The 9,556-nt window shown below is 38.6% G+C and overlaps 1 protein-coding gene across 1 annotated transcript; it reads right to left on the reverse strand.

Moving 5' to 3' along the window:
* Nucleotides 1-391: 391 nt before the first annotated feature.
* Nucleotides 392-6,124, reverse strand: gcdha (glutaryl-CoA dehydrogenase a; the record flags this gene model as incomplete). Its single annotated transcript, XM_080450698.1, has 11 exons — nucleotides 392-511; nucleotides 1,001-1,161; nucleotides 1,527-1,652; nucleotides 1,765-1,868; nucleotides 2,398-2,614; nucleotides 3,308-3,437; nucleotides 3,947-4,117; nucleotides 4,850-4,912; nucleotides 5,240-5,380; nucleotides 5,494-5,526; nucleotides 6,022-6,124. 11 exons carry the CDS (start codon nucleotides 6,122-6,124, stop codon nucleotides 438-440), a joined length of 1,323 nt encoding a protein of 440 aa, XP_080306824.1. The 3' UTR covers nucleotides 392-437.
* Between the last annotated feature and the right edge of the window lie 3,432 nt (nucleotides 6,125-9,556).

A 9,556-nucleotide genomic window follows, 5' to 3' on the forward strand; every position in this document is an offset into this window, starting at 1 on the left:
ACACATAACCATATACAGTATCTCAGGTACATTCACTTAAACCTCTCATCCATTAATCTACAGTACAAAGAATTACAATATTTCAATCAATAAAACTTTCTCAATCAGAATGCCACACTTTTGAAATGCACCTTGTTTTACCCTTGACTCGAATATGAATATGACGCTTGGACCCATTGCCTTGTTCGATTGACCCCCCTTTAACATAAATAGAGGACACCACACGTAGGTTGACACCTCCAACAGCAGCTTGAAAATGCACAACTCCTTAAATGTACTGAGGTATTGTTTATATAAATAAGCCTACACAAATGACCTTAAAGTATGTCTGACTGAAACAAATACACCTGGTTGGGCAGGTAACGTTTGCCCAACCAGGTCATGTATGACACCCATTGTATCTCAAGTCCATTTCCATAAGAGGAGATTGGAAGGATTTACTTCCCAACAGTGAAAGACTGCAGTCCAGTGATGGCTCTGCCCAGAATCAAGGCATGAATGTCATGGGTTCCTATGGAAATAAAGCAAACATAATGATCAGGTTACATAAGTTTAAGTACATAGATACAGAAACTATACATTTAAACATGCTTTATTAAAACTTAAAGCTATCATCTTTGTTTCTCAAGCAGCAAGTATCAGCCCTCAATATTTTGAGCACTGCTGACCCCTGGTGGATCTTGTACTATACATACACTGGTATATATGAAGAACTCTACAGACACAATTGACTAAATTAAATACATGAATCCAGAGGTCTTCAACGTCTCCAAATGTGATAGGGATTTTTTAAAATATTTTATTTTACTTTAATCAATTGAACCCATGCATCCTTATTCTGGGGGGAACGTTAGCTGAAAATAGGAGATCTACAACTCAGCTAAGGGGTCCTGACCTGAAAAACATTGAAGACCCCTGCACTAATCCATTAATTGATGCACTAAATGCTAAAGGATGTTAATAGATATTCCATGTAGTACAGTATCTGTAGTTTGCATACCCTCATACGTGTTGACGGCCTCTAAGTTCATCACATGTCGGATGATGTGGTACTCGTCTGCAATGCCATTTCCTCCCAGCATGTCTCTGGCCTGTCTGGCAATGTCCAGAGATTTACCGCAACTGTTCCTCTTAAGCATGGAGATCATGTCTGGAGCCGCTCTATTAGAAGTGCAGAAAACAAGGTTCACTGAGTGAAGTATAAGGGTATTGTGAAGCACAAACATGTGTCCCTTGATAAATGTAGAAAAAAGAAAATGGAACACACATCAATGTTGAGGAGGTGCTGACCATGAGGGAAGACACTAGTTTAGGAAAAGCAGTCACACACTCATAGACTCAATGCAAAACGTTATTTGTCTAAAGCCAACATTTTGGCTTGTGATAAATAACGTTTTGCATTGAAGCTGGAGTGTGCGAGTGCTTTCCCTGAATTACATTTATAAAAGTGTGACAATGCATAACAAAGCCACCACAATTACGCAACATAATCTATAGTGCCATGGTATCATGAGAGAGAGACTCACTTCTTCTCATCAATCAGTCTGCCTAGTTGTAGACAAGACTGCAGCCCAATAGTGATCTCTGTCAGCATATCTGCCATCTTTTTCTGCATCAGCTGGTTCCTGGCCAGTGGCACTCCAAACTGGATTCTAAACAGACCATAGAGACAGTGAGCTCTCAACCATTTCTGTTCAGCTTGGGCTACAATAACTGGGGTATGTTGTTTAATATTTTCACAGTATTACTTTAATATCTATGTACCTATCCAGAGTGTATTGTCTGGCAGCATGGAAACAAAATTCAGCAGCTCCAAGAGCTCCCCAGGCAATGCCGTAACGGGCATTGTTCAGACAACCAAAGGGACCCTAGTGGGCAAGGTTACACAAGACAACAAACAGAACAGAAAACAAAAACAGATCAAACAACTGGATTTAGACTGAATTGGATTCGACTTAAATTAAACTGCACTGAGCTATACTTTTTTTTTAAAACAGCATGGGAGTGAGACCCTCCATCTCATTCTAAGTTTCATCAAATTGGTCATGAGCACTGCCTGCTGTAGCTTCTGATCTGTGCTCCTGAAACAAATGAGTTCTTCCTTGCATTTTCTAAAGGTTAATATTGTACGAATTTGTCAAAGATTATCTATAAGGTTTTGCAGCAAGTCCAGTCCAAGAACCCCAGAACTGAACCATTATAAAACACAATGTACATCAATGGTCTACTGTTTGTAACACTCACGTCACTTTTTTAGAATGCATGCATTCAAACAAACACAAATGAATTGACAAGAAAGTCCTACAAAGAACATCTTCAAATGTGTGTGTGATCCCCTTACAAAGGAACAAGAAATATCTACTAAGTTGTCCTAAAAACAACTGAACAATGACTTACAGCCATCCCATGAACATTGGGCAACAGGTTCTCCTGGGGAACCTCCACATCCTCCATCACGATCATTCCAGTGACAGAAGCCCTCAGGGAGAATTTGCCCTCAATCTTAGGTGTGGAGAAACCCTTCATTCCACGCTCTAGAATGAAACCCCGCACCCTGCCATCCTCACACTTGGCCCAGACCACCGCAATATCTGCCGCAGGAGAGTTGGTGATCCTAGCACAGACAAGCAGGATGGTAAGCAAGATGCAGTCAAAGAGAGTCTGTTATTACAAATTAGAAACATATTAATATCAGAGAGAAATGTAATTACTGTGTGTAGTGATACATGTCAATGAATTTCACATGATTATTAAGGATCCACCTCAGTACACCTCAGTACAGTAAGGAAGGGGTCATATAGTACTGGTGTGGAGTTACTGCTTCTATATATGGATTTCTGTGCAAGCTATTTTAGCAGCTCTTTTCTTACATAATGTGTTATATACCAAACCTTCACATGTAGCACTGGTCAAGGTCCTGACTCCCCACCCGTAGACAAACAGAAGTGCACGTTGTACTGTAGCTACCTTATAGTCCATAACAAAGGCCAAAACTGTTCACTGAAATGTGTGCCCCCTATCTTTTTTACAGACCTGAGTAAACTATGTATATAAACTACTTACTTTAAAGTGTCTGGAAATGTAAGGTATTCTTTTTTTCCATTATGCTTATGGGTGTATTTTTGTTAAATCAGCGCCGTCAAACATCCACATTTCGAGAGCACATTGTGTAGGACTGATATCCATCTATAATAAAGTCATAAGGACATTTGTGGACGTTTGTCCTTGTCCCATTCTAAATCAATGCACAGCATAGTAAATAAAGCCCACTTCAATTGGTCTACTGTTTACATGAATGTCTACCTACCAGGTCTTGGCCCCATTGACGGTGAAGGTGCCACTGGAGGGGTTGTATATGGCCTTGGTCTCCATACCACTGGGGTCACTACCGTGGTTGGGTTCTGTCAAACCAAAGCAGCCCAAGATCTCTCCACGGGCTACATGTACACACATACGCACGCGCGCGCGCGCACACACACACACACACACACACACACACACACACACACACACACACACACACACACACACACACACACACACACACACACACACACACACACACACACACACACACACACACACACACACACACACACACACACACACACACACACACACACGCACACATTGTAATAATAGCTTTCCCAGACATATGTTCAGAATGTTTGGATGCATGCTTGTATACACATCTTTGATAAGTGACATTGCAGCAAGTGACAACAGAGGCCGATTGTTTTGTGTTTGCCATTGTAACAATGAGTAGGCCTATACCATTATCAACAATGCAATGTTTTTTAAAGAGAATTTGGAGAAAAGGAAAAACAGGACACACAATAAGGGATGTTAGAGGCACTCTGAGTTATACAATATGATAGCCTAATAAACGTAGTCCAAAAGGTCCCTTGGATATCCAACCGCATATCATTCATTTCCCTGGTCTTACCTAGTCTTGGCAGGTACTTGTCCTTCTGTGCATCTGTTCCATAGGCATTGATAGGGTGCATGACAAGGGAGGACTGAACACTCATGACTGATCTGTAGCCACTGTCCACTCTTTCAACCTCTCTAGCAATCAGACCATATGCCACATAGCTGGTGCCTGCACAACCGTACCCTGAATGACAGGCAGAGAATAGAATGTTAGCAGTGCACCTCCTTTCAAATAAAGCTACATAAAAGTTTAATATGATCATAAGTACAAACAAATATGAATTATTGAGTCATTTAATAAAAATCACCCACATTTCTTTTTTATTATCATATTTATGCCAGTTGGAAGTTTCTTTGTCCAGTGTCAACACAACTTTGTAACACCCTGCTGCAAAACTAATGAAGTCATTGGTGACTAGTTCTTTAGAGTTTCAAATGTAGTTCCTTAATTTACATTATTATGTGCACACTCTACTTGACAAGAAGGCAATATCTCATCATTTTACAGCATTAAATAATTGTGGAAATATATGTCTTTTCCACTTAGTATAATAGTTTAGCTTCAGAAGACTTGGATTATACTGCATGAGTTGTATGAGTACTTCTATGGCCATTTTGGAACTCCAAAGACGGACGGGTCACCAATTACTTTGCTTGTTTTGGAGAGGGCTGCTATGAAGATATACTGGCAACCTCCATGTTTGTATTATGTGGACAAAGTATGTACTGTAATGACAGTATGTACATACATTTTTGGGTGAAGTTTAAGTGGAACTGGATTAGATTTTTCAATGTGTTCCAATCTCAGTCTCATTATTCTAAGACTGTGTAATATGTAAAATATTGTACATACTGTATCTGAGCGTAACATGCACATTCAAATTATTTGGATTGCATCAATCCATAGAACATGTACCTTGGATCGTTGGGCCTAAGACACCCAATTCTCCCATCTCTGAGACAATCTCACGGTGGAAATCTGTGGGTGGGGGAGCAAGATTCAAACACTCAGTGAAGCAATGTACAAAAAGAGCACAAGCCAGCTTAAATTGTGGGAAAGTTGAGTTGCCTTATATGAATAACAATTGTTTGGGTGATTCTTTTTCAAATGCATTAAGTCATAAAAGGCATAAATAAACTAAAGCTTCATTTATGTCTGTCCCTTGCCAGAAATACAGAATTGCTTATTTCCATTGAGCGACATGGTTGTATGACAAAATATATATTAGGCTTGAGACATCTTATGACTTGCTCCATGTAAATCCAAACCAGCCATAACTGGTTTGAATAAGGGCACTCAGCTCACGTTCATGTCTGTTGGCCATGAGAATGCGGGGCATTAGTTTGTCCTGGCAGTAGTCGCGGAAGGAGTCACGGATCATAATCTCATCTTCTGTCAACTGGCCATCCAGGTCCAGGGCATCGCGCCAGTTGAACTCCACCTTAGCTGGGGGTCAAAAACATCTGTTGTCAGCCTAAATCATTTTTAAATAGGTTATTGTTAACCATCACAAAAGTTGGATAGGTTATGGTTTAAGAAAAAAATCAAAGTTTACTTACCAGGCTTGGGTGACATTTTGACTTCTTCACCTTCTAAAGGAGGAATAATAACACTATTTCAAGAAGACTTAAACTTTTGAAGAGTACATAAAATGCTACTATATTACTATCAAAAACTGAGAGTCTATCTTCCTGGAATACTTTATTTTTCTCTAGATTAAAATGATAAGAGGAGAGAAAGTGACTGGTCTATATGACACTCCTAACCTAGATGGGTTAAATATTTAACCACATAAACCCTAGCGTCCCTATTCTGGGGGCGAATGTTCAGAGAAAATATCAGCTCTACAAGCTCACAACGCATGACGCATTGTGAGCTTATAAATCTGATATTTTCGGCAAAGAGTGTAGAAGGGAAAAAGGGAGAGTATAGAGTAGACCCCTGGCGACTCAGGTCAGTGAACTATGGTTTAAGTTTAAGTGGTTAAGAAACGACTGCCTATATAGACTGCCACACACCAGCATTCTCATAGTTCATAATTTCCGACTGAAAACATGATACAAATACTAGGATGTTTTTATACAGACCTTTCTGGGCTGGTGCAGCTGTGCCAAGTGCACGGGATGCAGTAATAGTGACACATTTCTGTGTGTTTGAGAGCAGCCGAGAGACAGCACTTCTGACAGCCATGGTTAACTGGATCTGACATGGGAGGGAGCATAAGGTGTGATTAAAGTAGCCTAATTATACATTCTAGATCAGCGGTGTAAAGTAACTAAGTACATTTACTTAAGTACTGTACTTAAGTACAATTTTGAGGTATTTTTACTTTACTGGAGTATTTCCAATTTTCAGTACTTTTACTTTAAATAACATACTTTTATTCCACTACAATTATTTGAAAACTTTAGTTACTAGTTACTTGGTAGATTTGTATTATTATTACAAAACATACATTACCCACTTCAGCCCTATATACATATTGGCCATTTTAAAATACCAGATCTACAAGCGCAATGCAACCATTGTGTGCTTGTAGATCTGCTATTTTCAAAAGATTTTTATACATTTGAAAACTTGTGAAATGGGACATTCTGCATAATGAGTACTTTCTACTTTTGCTACTTTAAGTACATTTTGATACTAATACTTTTGTACTTTTACTCAAGTACATTTTGAATATGGTAATATGTAACAGAGTATTTCTTTCTACATTGCAGCATTGATACTTTGACTTAAGTAAAAGATGTGAGTACTTTTTCCACCGCTGTTCTGGATCTAGATCAAATGTTCAATATCAATAACTCAATCATATTGTTCGGAAACATGCTGAGGAGGAATATTGACCTATTCAAAGACAGGTGTCTGGATACTCATTTGTTATTAGGTTTTCTGAATATTTAATTTGCATGAGTAATAATAGTTCATATACTGTAGGCCTACTATGTATTATGTAGGCTACGTAACATAATACAGAGCAAACGAACATTTTGTACTTTAAGAGTGTGTTACAAAACAGCAAACAGCCCTGCAGCAAATGCATGCATTTGGCACAGGTTATAATGAGATCATTTCATTTGACAATGTAAATTCTACAATGTCCTACCTTTTTTCTTTACAGTTTCTCCAGTGATCTCGCAAGTTTCAGTTATTATGATTATGTCAAGTTGCCAACCCCGAGGCACTTTCAAAGTTGCTTAAGTAACAAGTCGAGTCAGGCTACGTCACACCGGTATGTATGACAAGCCTATAGCAACTTTTTTCCTCCATGATGGCTGAGGCAAGAGAAACATAAACTCAGACTAGGCCTATTATGCAATGCACTTATGAAACTAAAATAGAGTACTTCATTACACGTTGTAAACTGTGTATATCTTGCCTGTTTTATTTGTTCTGTCATGTATATATTGTACATTTAAAGATGTAAATAGCCGGATACAGGATAGGTGGGCACTAGGGACATCTGGGCACCTCGATGTAAAAAAAATATATATATATATATTCGGACCTTAATTGTCGAATGTTTAAGCATGTTCTAATCGTGTATACTTTACTTTTACTAAACTTTTTTTTTTTTTACATTTTGGACAAAATTGCCAATTATACATTGAGGTGCCCAGATGTCCCTAAGTGCCCACATATCCTGTTACCAAATAGCCTACTATACATAAGATAAGGCTGCGTATCTAGAATTAACTTAGAAAATGTCCTCACTCAAAATGGCGTTTCTACATTGACGTGTGGACAGTATATATCTATAGGTGGGCAGGGGTTTGAGAGGGGTGTTGGCCCACGCCCTCGTCGTCTATTGGCTTGTAATAATAGCGGTTCTCAGACATATGTTCAGAATGTTTGTACACATCTTTGATAAGTGACATTGCAGCCAGCAAAGACATATGTGACAACAGAGGCCGATCGTTTTGTGTTTTCATTGTAATATTGTAGGCCTATAGGTTACCATCATCAACAATGCAATTTTTTAAAAGAGAATTTGGAGAAAAAGAAAAACAGGAAACACAATATAAGGGACTCTGAATTATAGGCTACAATATGATAGCCCAGTGGTTCTCATCCACTGGGCTAGTGGTTAGTGGGCTAGTGGTTCCTCCCAGGGGGTCCCCACATGTTTTTTTTGGGGGGCCCCCAGATGACAGTGAAGTGACAATTTAAGGACCCTTTTTAAAAAGGAAAGAAAAGAAAAAGACCATTATTGCATGAATCTGCATCAAACGTAATCAACAAGCCTATAAAAACTGTTCAAACATTGGCCAAAATGTCAAATAATATAAGGCTTATATTATATTACAGAAATTGTGAAAATAGCCGCTTGCGAGGCGTATTTTCACAATATTTATCTGTGGAACCAAGTCAAACTAAATTGAATGTCATGGCCTGAAAAGGTTGAGAACCACTGTGATAGCCTACACATAGACCCCTTAACCGACGACGCTGATAAGAACCAGTATTCGTGCAACCAGTATGCGCGCGAATGAAACCCATTATTTCAGGTCTCGCTAGGACGCACCTCACCAGCCAACACACAAGAGGGGGTTGGGGCGCACGGCCTTCATCAGAGCATGTAGTGTCAAGAGTTTATAGGGTTTCATGGTTATTGAATTGCATGGTACAAAACCATGGTAACCATTTTTTATAGGTCTTCTTAAAGAGACATCACATGGTATAGATCAGTCTAAGAAAACTACACAAAAGTGAAATATCAGTAGGCCTACAACACATTCTGAAGTGGTGAAGATCAAATTTATAGAATGCACTCTAGAATATACCTACTGTAGGCCTACTGGGGAGATAATTGGAGAAAAAACACTTCAGAACACAAAAACAATACTGGTGCTGATATTTAAAGCAGATAGAAGTCCATAAAACAAAAAGAAGGGGCTCGCACACTGAAAGATGAAACACTGTGGCTCTTTACAGTAGATGCAAAAAAATAGTCTTTACTTACAAAAGTGCAAAAAATGACATGGTGAAATAAAGTGACACAGAGAGAGAACGTCCTCATACCATCATCAACACTCACAGGGTCATTTTGTTTATGGACTTTCACGCTGGCCTCTCGCACCTGTTTTCAGCCCTATTATCATCTATAGAAAGCCTTGAGTTTAGAGCGCAAACTTCCCTATACCTCTTTCCAATAGCACATAGAAGCCAGTAGAGTAGCAGTTACATATACTAATAAACTTCTTACAATTAATATGATGCGGACAGATGCCAAATGTCATCCCAAATCTTCAATAGTATTTTAATCTTATATTATTCTTTAATAATAGTCTCCTGTAGATTAGCAAAACGGTATACTGTATATGCATGTGTATACACATGTTTTGTTTTTATAATTTCTTAGATTTTAATCTATTTTTTATTTGGAAGTGTCTGTGATCGTGTTCTTTTGGGGAAGCTCTTCTGGGATTTTAACTTCTCCTGTACAGTATGCGTATGCTTCTTTTTAACTTTATCGTGCTATAATAAATAAAACTAAAAAATTGTAATCATGGGTGGCTATTATGTATCGTCTGTGATAACTATTAAGCATATGATGTCTGGAACAACTGTTCATGTTTATTTACTATTTTCCTTAACTGGTTGTATGATCTGTGGAAAAGC

Source organism: Gymnoscopelus braueri (assembly GCF_963280865.1).
Source record: "Gymnoscopelus braueri genome assembly, chromosome: 2".
In the NCBI taxonomy this organism is placed as follows: domain Eukaryota; kingdom Metazoa; phylum Chordata; class Actinopteri; order Myctophiformes; family Myctophidae; genus Gymnoscopelus; species Gymnoscopelus braueri.